The sequence below is a fragment of the Perca fluviatilis genome, chromosome 17 (genome assembly GCF_010015445.1).
Source record: "Perca fluviatilis chromosome 17, GENO_Pfluv_1.0, whole genome shotgun sequence".
NCBI lineage: Eukaryota > Metazoa > Chordata > Actinopteri > Perciformes > Percidae > Perca > Perca fluviatilis.
This window is the reverse complement of record NC_053128.1, coordinates 30,934,806-30,953,807: the sequence shown is the minus strand read 5'-3', so window position 1 is coordinate 30,953,807 and position 19,002 is coordinate 30,934,806. Positions and strand designations below refer to the sequence as shown.

At 41.6% G+C, this 19,002-nt stretch overlaps 1 protein-coding gene across 2 annotated transcripts in view; it reads left to right on the top strand.

Annotated features, from left to right (window-relative positions):
• The first annotated feature begins 5,149 nt into the window (after positions 1-5,149).
• The window catches only part of LOC120545655 (unconventional myosin-XVIIIb-like), a 100,301-nt gene continuing 86,448 nt past the window's right edge, over positions 5,150-19,002 (top strand). For both annotated transcript variants that reach the window (XM_039780194.1, XM_039780193.1), the window contains exons 1-3: positions 5,150-5,271; positions 10,115-10,275; positions 16,908-17,051. In XM_039780194.1, the coding sequence (XP_039636128.1) occupies positions 10,237-10,275; positions 16,908-17,051 (183 nt within the window). In that variant the 5' untranslated portion in view covers positions 5,150-5,271; positions 10,115-10,236. The remainder of the gene's footprint in view (positions 5,272-10,114; positions 10,276-16,907; positions 17,052-19,002) is intronic.

Below are 19,002 nucleotides of genomic sequence, written 5' to 3'. Positions count from 1 at the left end.
AAGCCATACCTGCCAACATTTGGTTTTCAAAATCCGGGAGATTTTGATTTGTGCGGGAGCATCGTGGCGCGGGGGTGTTTACAGTTTACCTACAGTGTACCATAAGTGTTAAGTGTATTATTTAGTTTTAAAGGTCCCATGACATGGTGCTCTTTGGGTGCTTTTATATAGACCTTAGTGGTCCCCTAATACTGTATCTGAAGTCTCTTTTATATAGACCTTAGTGGTCCCCTAATACTGTATCTGAAGTCTCTTTTATATAGACCTTAGTGGTCTCCTAATACTGTATCTGAAGTCTCTTTTATATAGACCTTAGTGGTCTCCTAATACTGTATCTGAAGTCTCTTTTATATAGACCTTAGTGGTCCCCTAATACTGTATCTGAAGTCTCTTTTATATAGACCTTAGTGGTCCCCTAATACTGTATCTGAAGTCTCTTTTATATAGACCTTAGTGGTCTCCTAATACTGTATCTGAAGTCTCTTTTATATAGACCTTAGTGGTCCCCTAATACTGTATCTGAAGTCTCTTTTATATAGACCTTAGTGGTCCCCTAATACTGTATCTGAAGTCTCTTTTATATAGACCTTAGTGGTCCCCTAATACTGTATCTGAAGTCTCTTTATATAGACCTTAGTGGTCCCCTAATACTGTATCTGAAGTCTCTTTTATATAGACCTTAGTGGTCCCCTAATACTGTATCTGAAGTCTCTTTCCCGAAATTCAGCCTTGGTGCAGAATTACAGCCACTAGAGCCAGTCCCACAATGAGCTTTCCTTAGGATGTGCCATTTCTGTGTCTGTAGCTATTGAGGAGGAGAGAGGGGGGGGCAACATGGAGGGTGGGGGTGTGGTCTTGACCAACTGCCACTTTGCTCGTTTGAAAGCCATGATGTCTCTCTCTCTCTCTCTCTCATGGGTGGGCCAAATTCTCTGGGTGGGCAAAGCAGAGAAAGGGGAGGTAACCTTGCTCCTTATGACCTCATAACAAGCAGATTCCAAAACGGCTCATCTGAGCTTTCATTTTCTCAAAGGCAGAGCAGGATACCCAGGGCTCGGTTTACACCTATCACCATTTCTAGCCACTGGGGGACCATAGGCAGGCTGGGGGAACTCATATTAATGTTAAAAAACCACATAAAGTGAAATTTTCATGCCATGGGACCTTTAATGTGCTGGGTACTGTCATTTTTCCTGCCGTGCGCTACATTAAAATCAATGCGACACACCTTAATAAAAGCGTGGAGGTTGTTGATATGACAAGGGTAAGATGCATGTCAGTTGTTGCTCCCAACACCGTTGAAATTTACAGCTAGATTTCGATTTCTTTGCAGGAACACCGCCTTCACCTGCCACGTTTATCGGCTCGCTTTCGGGTCTGAACTAGGGATGGGCGTATCGATCCTGTGGTATCGATAGATCGATATACTTACGCTACTCATTTGGCATCGATTTCCTTAAAAAAATATCGATATAAACTAAAAAATAATAATTGGGGGTGTATGCATCACTTTCAGCTGTTTTAGATTACTTACTTAAATTAGTATGTGCCGGGACACCCCTGTACCTGGCGGCGTATTGAGCTGGCCCATGTCACGTGACAGGAGACGAGCGAATGAGCGTCAACGTGCGACACAGCCGACAGCGACACAGCCAAGGCCAGCCCAGCACGAATGCGGGAGCATTTCTTTTCTTTTTTTGAGAAATAAGAAAAGTGAAAATGTGTATGTTTTTGTTCATATTTAATTTATTTCATTCATATTTATGTTATTTATTTTAATTTTAATTTTATTATGTATTGACCATAATACATTTTGTATAAATGGTCTGTATTTGTCTTAAATGTAATAATATTTTTACTGACAAAAATTGCCAATAAGAAATTAACGGTATCGATATCGATGAAAATGCAAGAAAAATGATCTATCGTATCGAATCCTAAAAGTGTGGTATCGCCCATCCCTAGTCTGAACTTTCCGCGAAGCTTGCGCAGAGATCAACTGCGCAACTGGGTTATAGGTTGCCAGGTTGGGGTGACAAATGTGTTGAAAATTGTATGGTGTGTGGATTGTGTGAATAGGATGTTTCATACAAGATCTGGCAACTGGTCAACATTAGACAAACATATCGGTCCCATTATTTATAAAGGAATGCAAATTACGGGAGTTTCCGGGAGAAATAACAAACCGGGAGGGGTCCGGGAGATAGGGCTAAAAAAAACGGGAGAAACCCGGGAAGAACGGGAGTGTTGGCAGCTATGCTAAAAGCCCCGAAAAATGTTCTTAGAAACATGCTTTTATGAAATGATTCAGTACTAAACTACTAATCTACCCAGTATAGAAAAGGCTCTAGCTAAACTCCAACATTAAATTGCTCTCACATGTATTCTTTAGTGATTAAAAAGCAATAATGTGACTCTGAAATGATCACTTATGTTTTGGTACTTTTAAGTAAGACTTGGCTTTTGAATTTCTACTTTTTACTTCAGTAAAGGGTCGAAGTACTTCTTCCAGCTCTGGCTGAATTAATCTGATTTCATTTGGGAACGAACAAATCATATTCACGTTAACGGGATTTATTCAGATAGCAAAATAAAGAACAAAATAAGTTTTATTCCTGCAGAGTCTGCCTGCAGGTGCGTGGTGCAGAACTGGCCGGGGTAATGAAGTCATAGGGTTTAAATGCTGTGGCAAGCAAATATTTGTTGTTAAGATGTACATAATTCCTAAAAAAAAGTTGTATCATGTGGACGGGCAGACATTACTTTGTTGTTGTCATTACTTACAACTCCTCATGGGGGGAGACAGAAACTACGTACTGTAGCTTTAAGGATCTTTAATCCATAATTTTTTCAAATGCTATCAAATTGAATAAAACACCCAAATTCAATCTAAGTAGGGAACTGATCATTTATTTTACTTGTGAAGAGTAATGTTTTTTTATTTATTTTTTTTATATTTTACCTTAAAGTATTGTGCATATTTTTTTATTGAAACAAGATCCCCCAAATCCGTCCCCGTGCAAATTTTGTGCTGGCCCCCATATTAATTTAGGTTCACGATAAATTTTGGCACGCCTAGTTGTGCGTCAAAACAAAAACGACTGGAAAGAAGAATTTTTGGCAGATTTTACTGACTTTTAGACTCCGAAGTTCACACACAAGTGGCACAACCCGGAGAGCTTTCATATTCAGGGTGTGAAACAGGTTGTTGTGAGTCGGCTGTGTGTGAAAAATTAAGAATTAAAAAATGTAATCAAAATGCTTCTTTTTTTTTTTTTTTTTTTACTTGATTTGCTAAATTCTATGATGGCGAAGGGATTTCTTTCCTGACTTATTTAGAGCTTCATGTGGACCTGAACTTTAAATAATTTAAAATAAATTAAAGCATGTCATTAAACTTCACATGACTGGCCCAAATGTTCAATGTTCAAATTTTCCAGCGTGGCCCTTTAGTGAAAATGAGTTTGCCCCCCCCTGTCCCACCGGAAGAGGACGGACTTCTCTCTATATGAACGTATATTATTACAATTATTTAAATGTTTTTTTCTCCTTTAATAACTCCATGTTCCTGATGATACTTACACACTTTTACTGAAGTTACATTATCACTGCAGGACCTTGAACTGGTAACAGAGTATATCTACTGTGTGGTATTAGTACTTTTACTGAAGTTACATTATCACTGCAGGACCTTGAACTGGTAACAGAGTATATCTACTGTGTGGTGTTAGTACTTTTACTGAAGTTACATTATCACTGCAGGACCTTGAACTGTGTAACAGAGTATATCTACTGTGTGGTATTAGTACTTTTAATTCACCTCTCTCTCCTCTCTTCCTCTCTCTCCCTCTTCCCTCTCTCCCACCTCTCTCCTCTTCCCTCTCTCTCCCACCTCTCTCTCCCTCTCCCTCTCTCCCCTTCCCTCTCTCTCCCACCTCTCTCCCTCCCTCTCTCCCTCTTCCCTCTCTCTCCCACCTCTCTCCTCCTTCCTCTCTTCCTCTCTCTCCCTCTCCTCCTCTCTCCCTCTTCCTCTCTCCTCTCCTCCTCCCTCTTCCCTCTCTCTCCTCTTCCCTCTCTCCACCTCTCTCCCCTCTTCCCTCTCTCTCCCTCTCTCTCTTCCCTCTCTCCCTGTTCCTCTCTCTCCACCTCTCTCTCCCTCTTCCCTCTCTCCCCTCTTCCCTCTCTCCCTCTCTCCTCTCTTCCCTCTCTCCTCTTCCCTCTCTCCCTCCTCCTCTCTCCCTTCCTCTCTCCCCTCTTCCCTCTCTCTCCCCTCTCCTCCTCTCTCCCCTCTTCCCTCTCTCCCTCTCCTCCTCTCTCCCCTCTCTTCCCTCTCTCCCTCTCCTCCTCTCTCTCCCTCTCCTTCTCTCTCCCTCTCTCTCCTCTCTTTCCTCTCTCTCCCCTCTCCTCTCCTCCCTCTCCCTCTTCCTCCCCTGTCTTCCCTTTCTTTCCCTTCTTCCCTCTCTCCCCTCTCCTCCTCTCTCTTCCTCTTCCTCCCCTCTTCCTCTCTCGCTCCCTCTTCCCCTCTTCCTCCCCTTTTCCTACTCTTTCTCTCTCTTTCCCCCCTTCCCTCTCTCCCCCTCCCCCTTTTCCTCCCCTCTCTCTTTCTCTTCCTCCCCTCTCTTCCCCTCCCCCTTTTCCTCCCCTCTCTCTTTCTCTTCCTCCCTCTCTTCCCTCTTTCCCCTCTTCCTCCCTTTTCTCTCTCCCCTCTCTCTCTCCCCTACCCTCCCTCCCCTCCCCTCTTCTTCCCCTCTCCCCTCCCCTCTCCCTCCCCCCTCTCTCCCCTCCCCTCTCTCCGTCAGCTGGAGCTGTCAGTCAAACTGAACAGCTGACGCGTTGCAGATCTGCACATGTGCACTTGCGTCAGGAACAGCTGACGTCCATTATCACCCTCCCTCACATTCACACACTTTATAGAAAACTAAAACGTCTCACCAACAGCTGATACAGTCATAGAAAACATGTAATAAATTTAACTTTTTAACACTTCTTATCGTCTGGAGGTGTCAAAATGTTCACCAAAACAGCGTCATTTACCCCCCGGTCCCTCTGTGCCCCTGTCCCCCTGTCCCTGCTCTGTGTCAGATATTTATAGAGGAGTCGTCTGCCTAATCGCTGCGTGTGATTGGCTGCAGAGACCCCCTCTCTATTTCGGACTCGGCCCTGCCCCAGCGCGTGTGCGTGTGTCTGCGGGGATGTTTGTGTGCCAGCGGGACTCTCAGGATTTTGTCATCTGGATCTTTTAGCCGCTTTCTTTGCAAGTTTCTTTGGAAGGTATGCTGCCGTGTGTTCAATGTGGTGTTAACTGTCCAGCGTACATAGATATTTAGACACAATGACATTCACAAAAGGTTTTATTTAGAGAAGATCTGAGCTGAGAGAGAGAGGGAGAGAGGGAGGGAGAGAGGCCTGTATTGGGCCCTGTGTGCTGCGAAAGCTGGACTGTGATTTGTGATTTAACTTTGGCTTCAGACAGAATATAACAGCAGCTCAGATACAGCCTGCTTCACTAACGATAATTATCATCGTCGATCAATCCATGGATTATTTTTCTGGATGAATGGATTAGTTGTTTTGGTCTCTAAAATGTCAAAAAAATGTTGAAAAAGAACGACGATGATGGCTTGTTGTGTTCACAACTCAAAGATATTCAGTTTCCTGTCACAGAGGAGAGAAGAAACTAGAACAATATTCACATTTAACAAAGCTGGAATCACACAAGTTTTGCTGCTGACTCGTACTGATTAGTGGATTAACATGTTGTTGGTGATTAATTTAATAGTTGACAACTAATCGATTCATCTTTGCAGCTCTAGTTGGATTGATTTTTGGTGGACATTTCTAGAGACTTCTCATGGGTCATAAATGTGTCCATTCATGTGTGAGATCTTCAGTTTAAAACAAGTACTGTTGCTCATTCAGGATCTGGAGAAAAAGGGGGTCAACTGACTCAATTTAAAGTCAAAGCTGGAGAAAATAAGATTAGTTTTCAACTTATTGAACTAATCGCCAAGTATTTTGATCATCGATTAATCGGTTTGAGGCATTTTTGAGTCAGAACTTCTCTGATTCCAGCGTGTTAAATGTGAATATTGTTCTAGTTTCTTCTCTCCTCTGGGACAGTAAACTGAATATATTTGAGTTGGGGACAAAACAAGACATGTGACGGAGTCATCTTGGGCTTTTGTGAAACACTGATCCACATTTTTACCATTTGACAGACCAAACAACCAATCCACTCATCCAAGAAAATAATCGACAGATTTATCGACGCTGAAATCAATCGTTGGTTGCAGAGAGAGTTTGTGGTGTCCTGTTGAAATTAGCCGTGGAGTTGTTTACAGCGACCGACCCAACCGGGCGTCTATCCGTGGTGCTTACAGGCCAAGGTTGGAAAGGGGGGAGGGGAAGGGAGGGGGGTCAAACTGTCTGTCCCAGATTCAAATGCAGTTAACCAGACTAGAGGTTTAGAGTGAGAAACATGCCATCATAATGAGACACATACTTAATCGGCAGCTTTCAGAGTGCAGAGCCAACACATTCTCACTCCCATCGCTTAAAATATGGACGCTTGGTCAGGTGCCTTCGGTGTTGTTATTGGCGCTAAAAGTCTCCTTTAGCGTCAGAGCTAAACCTGTTTTATCTAAACGCGCTGGGTCGGGACTATTGGTGTCACTTTTGACGCAGTTAGGTTTAGGATAAGATTGTGGGTGGGCTTAAAGGTGGACAAGAACGGGACAGTTGGGTTTAGATAAAGAAGAACGGGACAGTTGGGTTTAGATAAAGAAGAACGGGACAGTTGGGTTTAGGTAAAGAAGAACGGGACAGTTGGGTTTAGGTAAAGAAGAACGGGACAGTTGGGTTTAGGTAAAGAAGAACGGGACAGTTGGGTTTAGGTAAAGAAGAATGAGACAGTTGGGTTTAGGTAAAGAAGAATGAGACAGTTGGGTTTAGATAAAGAAGAACGAGACAGTTGGGTTTAGGAAAAGAAGAACGGGACAGTTGGGTTTAGGTAAAGAAGAACGGAACGGGACAGTTGGGTTTAGGTAAAGAAGAACGGGACAGTTGGGTTTAGATAAAGAAGAACGGGACAGTTGGGTTTAGATAAAGAAGAACGGGACAGTTGGGTTTAGATAAAGAAGAACGGGACAGTTGGGTTTAGGTAAAGAAGAACGGGACAGTTGGGTTTAGGTAAAGAAGAACGGGACAGTTGGGTTTAGGTAAAGAAGAACGGAACGGGACAGTTGGGTTTAGGTAAAGAAGAACGGGACAGTTGGGTTTAGATAAAGAAGAACGGGACAGTTGGGTTTAGATAAAGAAGAACGGGACAGTTGGGTTTAGGAAAAGAAGAACGGGACAGTTGGGTTTAGGAAAAGAAGAACAAGACAGTTGGGTTTAGATAAAGAAGAACGGGACAGTTGGGTTTAGGTAAAGAAGAACGGGACAGTTGGGTTTAGATAAAGAAGAACGGGACAGTTGGGTTTAGGAAAAGAAGAACGGGACAGTTGGGTTTAGATAAAGAAGAACGGAACCAGTTGGGTTTAGATAAAGAAGAACGGGACAGTTGGGTTTAGATAAAGAAGAATGAGACAGTTGGGTTTAGATAAAGAAGAACGGGACAGTTGGGTTTAGATAAAGAAGAACGGGACAGTTGGGTTTAGATAAAGAAGAACGGGACAGTTGGGTTTAGGAAAAGAAGAACGGGACAGTTGGGTTTAGGAAAGAGAAGAACCGACAGTTGGGTTTAGGTAAAGAAGAACGGGACAGTTGGGTTTAGGTAAAGAAGAACGGGACAGTTGGGTTTAGATAAAGAAGAACGGGACAGTTGGGTTTAGGAAAAGAAGAACGGGACAGTTGGGTTTAGATAAAGAAGAACGGGACAGTTGGGTTTAGATAAAGAAGAATGAGACAGTTGGGTTTAGATAAAGAAGAACGGGACAGTTGGGTTTAGATTAAGAAGAACGGGACAGTTGGGTTTAGGTGGGGTTTAGGTAAAGAAGGCAGCTTGTCTTTTATTTTTTAATGGAAGTCAATTCATTCTGCAAGTTGAAGTCTTGTCTTGCCAAAAAAAGAGAAATATGGACATATTTTCTAGTTCTTGTGAGTACTCTGGCAGCAGTATTATATACGAGTTGGACCGAGTGTTTTGGGGCAGCCCAACTGACTGGAAACAAAATGCGCTAAGCTCCGGACACGGTGACAGTGGCTTTATTGGGCGATTTAAAACCTGCCATTTTCAGCGTGTAACGTTAGCTTCTTAGCTTCTTAGCTCTTGTTCTCAAGGCTTATCCTATTATGGAGAAAATACAGAGTATGTATGGTTTTGTCACTCAAGGTTCTGAGAATAATAAAACGCCTTTTGATATTGCATCACACCAATGCATTGTGGCTAAAAGCGTCCATCACGACAGGGTATCAAAAGCTGAACACTTTTTATCCAAAACATGATGAAATGACCATGAAATAGTAAAGGCTTTTAATTATACACAAGACTGAGAGTGCCTTGGATTTCTCTTTTTTTATTCAAATGTAAAAAAATCTGAAAATCACGCTTTGGTTAAAGTGCTCACAACTGACACAGATTGACTAATGTGACACGTTATGAGGGGTCACAAGTAGACATAGCTTTTTTTATTAATGTAGGCTACTATCGTTGATCTAGACCACATGTGTCAAAGCTTTTTTGGCCCCTTTTATCTTTTTGTCGCTATTGTTAGACATTTTGTGGGCTTTTTTCAACGTTATTTACCCTTTTCTAGATGTTTTGGGGATTTTTTATGAAAACATTTGGCGTTTTGGTGCTTTTCTCAACGTTTTTGGCGCTTTTGTCCGTAATTTTTTACTGCTATTTCTGACATTTCTGGTGCTATTTTCAATGTTTTTCATTTCATGTCTGGCCCTCGATGTAATTCTCTTTTTCCAGTGTGGCCCTTAGAGAAGTTGAGTTTGACACGTGTGATCTAGACTATTTTGGCCCCAATGTCAGTCCTTTAATAGTGCACATTCTCTGACTTGCTAGCTTTTTCTGGATCTTTAATTAATCTTAATTCATCTGCCTCCTCAGCAGATTGAGTTATTTAGTTTCATTTCACTTTACTGAGAACACTCCTTACAGCTCTGAATTATCCACCGACTGCAACATGTCAGACCTTAATTTTGTCAGGACGTTTCCAAAAACATAATGGAGATTTTTTAAAAGCTAACAAAAAAGTTGATTGATGACACCCGAAATGAAAATGAAAAACAATAACGATAACAAAATGTAAAAGGGTTTAAAACTGTCAAGATGTTTAAAATATAAACTCAGCTAACATTACGTGTGACTTTTTCCTAAAGACATGATAGCGTCTCTAACAGCAGGACGAAGAGACGGTTTCTTAAAGGTCCAGTGTGTGGGAATTTCTCTCGTCTAGCGTTGAGATCATATATATATATATATATATATATATCAACTCTCTCTCGCCACGCAGTTCACAGTAGGTATTACAGCTACGGTAACCTTCACACTTCAAAAAGCCGCTCTCTTGCTCTTTTCAATCTCCTTTTTCTTTTTCTGGGCGAAGAAGAAGAAGACTCCTGTTCCTGAAATTTGGATTTTGAGTACATGTGGTCCTCCATGTTACCCATTAGCAGCATTAGCAGCAGCTGTGAGTTTATCATGGGACAGCGAAAACTCGAAAGGCGGAGCAGTATGTCCTGTATGTCCCTTACAGGCTAACGTATTTCAAGATGGAGCATGAATATGGAGCGTCTACTCTAGTTCATGCAAACGCAAATGTAAAATTCCAAGCCAATAGGAATACTTGGAGTTGATGGAGGAGGTAAATATTCATGAAAAAGGACAAGTTGGTGAAACGGGCAACACAGATTTAGAGAATGAACAACTAAACACGTTACACACTGGACCTTTTTAAAGAATAATGAGGCCTTAAAGGACATAAAGTGGCTGAGAAACATCTCAGTGTGTGTGTCTGTACGATAACTTCTGACTGATATGGTCTGACAGAATGAAATGGAAAGTTGGAAGTCAGATTTTACACTTTTTTCTTCTTTTTTTTTTATCGTTTTCACAACACATTTTCTGTCACTTTCTTCACTGTCTCCTCTTCTTTGTCAGGTTGTTTTGTCTTCCTCTGCGCACCACCACAGCCACAGCCACTCTGACATCACATCTGGCCGACATCTGCGTGACCCCAACACCCCCACCACCCACCTCCCACCCCCCTCCCTGTTGAAATCATGGCGCTGTCTTCACGCTTAAAACTGTGGGAGCAGAAGGGAGGTGCAGAGATGCTGCATGCTGCGCTAATTCAAAATCTAATATATAATCCTGAGTGTGTGTGTGTGTGTGTGTGTGATAGTAGAGCATTGATTACACAGTGAGTGAGTGGACCCTCTGTTCTAACCCTGAATCATCCCGGCCTGCTGCTGTGATCGGTGTGTTAGTCATCCTGCATGTTTAGCGCACGGGTTTAAGTTTTATTTTTTTAAGCTGCATGCTGTCACCCGCATCTGTGGCATGAAGCTGGCAGCAGCTGATATTTATGTCAATACTTTGGTTCAATCAATAACAAAAGTACATTTTCACAAGCAGGCCTCCCGACTAACTGTTTTTATTACTAGGAGCACTCGTAGCCCCTAACTGAGAATTTTAGGGGCTACAGGCAAAAAAAAGATTTTGCCCCCCAAAAATGATAGAAAATAGCACCTAAAAAGGTGGAAAAAGCAACAAAGTAGTCTAAAAATGTGCCCTAAAATGTCAGAAAAAGTGCAGAAAACATTGAAAAACGTCAGAAAAAAGTGACAAAAACTAGCTTAACGTTCTTTTATTGCTTATGACTGAATTTTCATTCGGAATAGAAAGACAAATGAAAAGTAACAGAACTTTCTCTTCAAGTTAAGGGTCTGTGTTTTGAATCTGAAATCTGTTCTCATGAAATTTTGAAACCGATTTGCAAAAGTTCATGACATGGCAGGTTTAAAAGCAACGGCTGGCTACCACGGCTGGCACATTGTCTCTGGTTAGTCATCCAGCACACAGCATGATAAAAGCTTTTTCAAGCACACTTCTGTGGATTCTGGTCTAAATTTGGCATTATGCAGCGGAGGAGGAAGTATTCAGATCCTTTACTGAAGTAAAAGTACTAATATCACACCGTGAAAATACTCCACTTCAAGTTAAAGTCCTGCCTTCAAAACCTTTCTCAAAGTAAAAGTATGCCTACTGTATGTATGCAAAAAATGTTTTTACTGCTCTCGACGTCATTTTAACTCCTTTTATATACTGTTGGGTAGTTTAATCTGCAGCAAAGCATCATGGTCTATAAGATCATCATATGTTTGTAGCGTCGCCGTCCTGTGGGATGCACCGAATCCCGATTTTTGGGGTTGGTCTGAATCCTGAACCCCCTGGTTGAGATTGTGCTGACTCCTCCTCCCATCCTCAGTCCATGAACCCAGTAAACTCATGAATGAAGTAAACAGGGACTGTCCTTCCTTTGCTGTACCTCAAGTTGCTGCATTCTGGCTGCTGTCTGGAGATTCCTTCGTGCACAACTCGTATTCTTTCGGATGTTTCGTACCAGATGTTGTAACAGCGGCCATGTTGTGTATAGTTTAGGGTCCTCGCCACCACCAGACCAATCAGCATTGAACAGATTGAACATGTAGCTGGACTTGAATGGCCTTCTTCTGACTGAAAGTTCTGCCAAACAACAACTTGTTCTGCTCACCAGATCCATATTGTCCACTTCCTCACAGCCTGCTGCATTGAACGCTCCACCTACGCAAACACCTTCCCGTAATCAACGGCGCCGTCGCTACGGCGACCAGCGTAGCGCGCCGTAGTGCAAGCGTAGGGTTCGGTTCGCTGGGAAAAAATTGTAAGGTTCAGCAGAAACCGAATCCCCGTCAAATAGCCCAATATTTGGCCGAAGCCGAATCCTGGATTTGGTGCATCCCATTGACTGTAAATATTAATGGACAATGCATCTGGTTCGGCAAAGTGCTGCTAATGCAGAAGTGCCTTAAACATGCTTTCTGTCTGAATTCCAGCAGGGGGGAGACAAAAGGAGTTTGGTCTCTGTAGAAGTCTATGAGAAAGTGATCCACTTCTCACTTGATTTATTACCTCAGTAAACATTTTCATAATGAGTTTATGGTCTCCATCGCTAGTTTAAAGTCTTCTGCAACACAGAATTATGTTAATTTTTCGAATTCGTTGATTTTAAAATCGGCGATAAAGCAGGGGGTGTTTTAGGGCGTGGCTATGATGTGATTGCCAGTGAAAGTGTGTAACGTAACGTAGAGTGTAAGCAGATCCTCCCTCACTCCTCCCTCTCGTCTAAAATCATCACATCCCCGACCAGGATGGCTGCGCTCGTAACGGCAAACTCAACGACTCACAGCAGATCTCAACAAACCAATGGGTGACATCACACATGCTCTGTCCATTAATATTAACAGTCTATGGTGCATCCCTAATAAGATCCTCATATGTTTGTAGCCTTGCTGTCCTGCTAGAACCACGTGTCTCCAAAAAGTTTAAAAACCTTTCATGGTGTCAGGAAGACAGCCCCTGTTTTCAGCTTTGTGACGATGCATTTTCCAGCTGATCCAAGAGGCTTTTTAAAGACTTTATTTCACTTAAGGAGGAGGAGAATATTCTCAACACATAAAAGGAAGACTTCATCCTTCAGGTTATTCCAAACTTTGAACATTAACACATCTGGAGATACGTGGTTTTCACTGGACAGGAAGCAGATGAAAAGATGTCATCTGAAAAGTAACTAAAGCTGTCAGACAAATGTAGTACAAAGTACAATATTTGCCTCTGAGATTTAGAGGAGTACAAGTAAAACATGGACATAATCAAGTAAAGTAAAAGTAACTCAACATTGTGCTTGTATACAGTACTTACTCTTTATCGAGATGAACTGTAGTTGAGAATTTGTTGTTTCTCTGAATGATTTGTATATGCGACAGGAAGATGTTTGTTAAATAAGTAAATTTGTGGTGTCTTATAATCCCATGTGGGATGGGCCAAAATGTTTGGCATGACACAGAAATAAAGCATAACTAACTAACTTGAGTGAATTCACTTATGGCAGGGGTCTTCAGTGTTTTTTAAGCCAAGGACCCCTTAACTGAAAGAGAGACGGATCAGAGACCCCCTACTACATATATTGTGTAAAATGAAGTTGCATATTAATGGTCCTACAATAACTTTTAGGGCAGCCTAAAGCATTTATAGATACCTTTTTTGCATAGAATGCTAAGCTATTCAAATAGCCTGATAATTGTTGGCATGATTTTATAAATCATGTTTTAATGTTAACCCTAAAATGTGAAACAAATGTGAAACAGTCAGTCCTTTGGGATGAACTGTGGATGGCTACCTTAGTGACTACATTACTTACTGGCCAGTAAGCCTACCATCAGTGGATTTATATTTGAAAAAAACTTTCAAAAATTAACAATAATTTGGAGGCCCCCCTCTGGAGTGACTCTGAGGACCCCCTGGGGGGTCCCGGACCCCCAGGTTGAAGATCCCTGACCTATGGTACGTGTCCACATCCGCGTCATTCACTTTACGAACTCTATGAAAATGATAATAACCTAACCATATAAGTGTTATAATTATTACTCAGCTCCTCAGAAAGTTTCTCCTGACTTCACACTGTATCTTGTCAGAATGTGAAACAGTTGTCCTCCTGACCTTTATGATATTTCAGATTGTGTCAGCAGGAGATACCTCTTAATTAAATGTCAGGCCTCTGGCCATCTCTCTGTTCGGGCCCCTCTGGTTCCACACAGTATGCTCGTCATAGCCGCTGACTCATGTTCCCCTTAAAGCTGGAAAACTTATATTAAATTATGAATCATACTTGACTGAAAGTTTAGGAGATTATTGTTATAGACAGGTGGATTTGAAACTCAGTCTGGAGGTGAGAGGCTCTATGCTACGAGAGATACCGAACACTGTCCCGCCCACACAAAGATGACACAGAGCTGGTTGAAAACCGGCAAAGTATCTCTTTAACTATCCAAAATGTATTCAACGAATGAACTGGAAGGGCACTCGGAGAGCGCAGACCTCCGCTCTCTACGGTCTGTTAATGTTGAGAAAAATAATTCGTAGATTTGTCCCATGATTCTGATCAGCTCCAAAATTGTATGGGTTCCTCCTTGAATTTAATGGGTAGAAATCATGAGACGCTGTTTCTGAAAAGACACGTTTTTAGTTTTTTTTTAAAGCCCCTGAAACTCGTCTGCAAGTCGTAAAAGTTAGTAAGCTTAAAGTGATGGTTCGGAGTAATTTACCCTAGGGTCCTTTGCACCATGACCTCGAGCCAAACACCCCCCAGAAGCTTTTTTCACCTGGGTCTAACATTGGGAGAGTTAGCGTAGAGTAGCGTTATCAGCTGAACAGCTTAGCGCAGGGGCTAATGGACCCACGTTTGTATCTCTTAAATGACCCCACTAATAATGCCCGAAATGATACCAAAGGTCTACACTAGTACATATAGGTTATGCTCTCATAAAACGATGGATTGGAAAGTTTGTAAGTACACCAGAAGTTTATGAACACTTGCCTGCTCTCTTCTGCTCTCTGTTGCTGCTGCTGCTACCTGCAGTTAGACAAGTGCTTAGGGCTGTCTACAAATTACTACACCGAAAAGAGATGCAACAAAAATATTTATTAATTTAATGATTAAATAAGGTAATGTCTCCAAACTTACCTCAATTATTACTTGTCTCCTGCTAGTTATATTACAGCACTTACTTTAAAAAATAAGTTAAATTAAAAAATATTTTTGTTGCATCTCTTTTCGGTGCTGTAATTTGTAGACGACCCTAAGCACTCGTCTTACAGCAGCAACAACAACAGCAGAGAGCAGAAGCCAGCAGGCAAGTGTTATTTACATAAACTTCTGGTGTACTTACAAACTTTACAATCCATCGTTTTATGAGAGCATAACCTATATGTACTAGTGTAGACCTTTGGTATCATTTCGGGCATTATTAGTGGGGTCATTTAAGAGATACAAACGTGGGTCCATTAGCCCCGCGCTAAGCTATTCAGCGGCTAACGCTACTCTACGCTAACTCGCCCAATGTTAGACCCAGGTGAAAAAAGCTTCTGGGGGGGTGTTTGGCTCGAGGTCGTGGTGCAAAGGACCCTAGGGTGAATTACTCCGAACCATCACTTTAAGTAAGAATCTGCGGGTGCAGAATCCCGCAGAATTTTCCGATGAATTTCTACAGATTTTGCGCCGATTTTAAACGAAAAATTAGCTTGTTAACTGAATGTTAACACATCTCCATGTGAGAGCTGAAAAACATTGTCCGCTGTATTCCACAGATTTTCATTTTGGATCACTGACAAAAGCTGTAAAATATAATACACAGATTCCATTTGGGTCTGGTTATAAGAGTTCACAGAAACAAACTTACAACATTTAGTTGTGTGGGTGGAGGCAGAAAACTCTGAGACAAATATCTAAAAACCTGCACGAATAAAATCCTAGATTCTAAATCATATATGATATGCAATAAGCTCAAGCTCATGACACATCACACACACTCTGCCTTCAATCAAAAGAAAATGTTCTAACATGGCAACATATTAGACAATAAAGCTTTTGGAATCTTGAAATATGAAGTCATGGTCTTGCAAGATGTGAATGAATTTGTGTAAACCTTGTAATCAGTCCTTCCAGAAAAATGCAGAGTTTTTTTGTGATTGTTGAGGAGCAAAAATCCTTGATTATGCGGCGCGTTTTCTTAAAAAATGCGATGGAATATGCTATATATGATATTTATGCAATTTGAAACAATGAAATTGCAGGAACTTGCAAAAAACTGCAGTTTGATGAAAAAGAGAAAAAAAAGTGATCCCCCAACACCCTGTTTTTCAATGATGTTCACGTCACGTAATTACGTCACTTCATAATGTTCCCATGGCAACAGGGGAAAATGACTGCCCCTGTGTGAAGTAAACTCAAAATGTTTTTACTTTCTGCTAAGATACAGTACAGGCCAAAAGTTTGGACACACCTTCTCATTCAATGTGTTCCTTTATTTTCATGACTATTTACATTGTAGATTCTCACTGAAGGCATCAAAACTATGAATGAACACATATGGAATTATGTACTTAACAAAAAAGTGTGAAATAACTGAAAACATGTCTTATATTTTAGATTCCTCAAAGTAGCCACCCTTTGCTTTTTTTGATAACTCTGCAAACCCTTGGTGTTCTCTCAATGAGCTTCATGAGGTAGTCACCTGAAATGGTTTTACCTTCACAGGTGTGCCTTGTCAGGGTTAATTAGTGGAATTATTTCCCTTTATTAATAAAAAAGCAAAGGGTGGCTACTTTGAAGAATCTAAAATATAAGACACGTTTTCAGTTATTTCACACTTTTTTGTTAAGTACATAATTCCATATGTGTTCATTCATAGTTTTGATGCCTTCAGTGAGAATCTACAATGTAAATAGTCATGAAAATAAAAAGGAAACTCATTGAATGAGAAGGTGTGTCCAAACTTTTGGCCTGTACTGTATATTATGTGACCTTTTTGTAATGAAAATGCGGGGATTATGAAATCATGCAAGCCCCGCATATTTTGTGCGGAAATCGGCAATTTATGCAGCGAAAGTGCGGCATATTTGAAAAAATTCCTCCCCCACGGACTTTGGCTGATAATGCGTTGAATTATGCGATCGCATAATCATGTTTTTCTGGAGGGACGGAGTAATGTCACGTGTACGTGTGCAAAGGAAAATGTCATGCATGTGTAGTTTCAGCATGCGGTCTGAACCAAATGTTGTGTTAATCCACATCACACAATGACTTTGTGTCTCTTTCTTTTCTACCGGCTTTGATCAATCAATCGAACTACAGATAAAGGAGGAGAAGACGCCGGTGGCCGCGGCTGTGCCTCCTCCGCCTCTGTCCACTTTGCCGGGCGGCTTCCTCAAACAGCTGGTCAGAGAAACCGAGAAGGAGACCAAACAGAAAGAGCCGGAGACCAAAGAGGAGAGACAAGTGAGGGGTTGCACTTGTCGTTTCAACGAATAGCTCCACGTTTTCGGGAACGGGAAGATTGATATTGATGCCTCTCTCATTAGAGCTGTTCATCTTTTTCTATAAAACCATTCATGTCATTCGTTACTTTTTTTTAAACTTTTGTGCATAACTTTTTGATAATAATGAACGTCCATTACATTCGAGCCGTTGCCAAATGAGTTGCTACAAGGCTAATTAAGACTATCAGCTCCACACAACAATCTCTATGTTTCTCAGTGTGACTATGTTCAGAAGATTGTGGCGTCCGGTGACTTTCCCGCGCAGAAACTAGAGTGACGATAATGATAATGATCTCTTCTGAAGAGTCTGTCATGTTTTCCTTCGTGTCCTCCTTGGCTACTAGCAGCTGTGTGGAGGAGGGGTGGGGGTGGTGGTGGTGTGTGATCACTGACGTGCCAACAGTGTTGTTGTCATTACTTAGAATTCTTCATTGTGGGCGACAGAAACTAAGTGTGTAGTTTTATATATAGTATAATATAGTGTGTGTGTATATATATATATATTTATATATACAGTGCCTTGCGCAAAGTATTCGGCCCCCTTGAACGTTTCGACCTTTTGCCACATTTCAGGCCTCAAACATAAAGATATAAAACTGTAATTTTTTGTGAAGAATCAACAACAAGTGGGTCCCAATTATGAAGTGGAACGAAATTCATTGGCTATTTCAAACTTTTTAACAAATAAAAAACTGAAAAAGTGGGCGTGCAAAATTATTCAGCCCCTTTACTTTCAGTGCAGCAAACTCTCCAAAAGTTCAGTGAGGATCTCTGAATGATCCAATGTTGACCTAAATGACTAATGATGATAAATAGAATCCAGCTGTGTGTAATCAAGTTCTCCGTATAAATGCACCTGCTCTGTGATAGTCTCAGAGGTCCGTTTAAAGCGCAGAGAGCATCATGAAGAACAAGGAACACACCAGGCAGGTCCGAGATACTGGTGTGGAGAAGTTTAAAGCCGGATTGGATACAAAAAGATTTCCCAAGCTTTAAACATCCCAAGGAGCACTGTGCAAGCGATAATATTGAAATGGAAGGAGTATCAGACCACTACAAATCTACGAAGACCCGGCCGTCCCTCTAAACTTTCAGCTCATACAATGAGAAGACTGATCAGAGATGCAGTCAAGAGGCCCATGATCACTCTGGATGAACTGCAGAGATCTACAGCTGAGGTGGGAGACTCTGTCCATAGGACAACAATCAGTCGTATACTGCACAAATCTGGCCTTTATGGAAGAGTGGCCAAGAAAGCCATTTCTTAAAGATATCCATAAAAAGTGTCGTTTAAAGTTTGCCAAAAGCCACCTGGGAGACACACCAAACATGTGGAAGAAGGTGCTGTGGTCAGATGAAACCAAAATCGAACTTTTTGGCAACAATGCAAAACGTTATGTTTGGCGTAAAAGCAACACACGCTCATCACCCTGAAGGCACCATCCCCACTGTCAAACATGGTGGTGGTGGTACGGTTGGTTGGGCGCTGCTTTTCTTCAGCAGGGACAGGGAAGATGGTTAAAATTGATGGGAAGATGGATGGAGCCAAATACAGGACCATTCTGGAAGAAAACCTGATGGAGTCTGCAAAAGACCTGAGACTGGGACGAGAGATTTGTCTTCCAACAAGACAATGATCCAAAACATAAAGCAAAATCTACAATGGAATGGTTCACAAATAAACATATCCAGGTGTTAGAATGGCCAAGTCAAAGTCCAGACCTGAATCCAATCGAGAATCTGTGGAAAGAACTGAAAACTGCTGTTCACAAACGCTCTCCATCCAACCTCACTGAGCTCGAGCTGTTTTGCAAGGAGGAATGGGCAAAAATGTCAGTCTCTCGATGTGCAAAACTGATAGAGACATACCCCAAGCCACTTACAGCTGTAATCGCAGCAAAAGGTGGCGC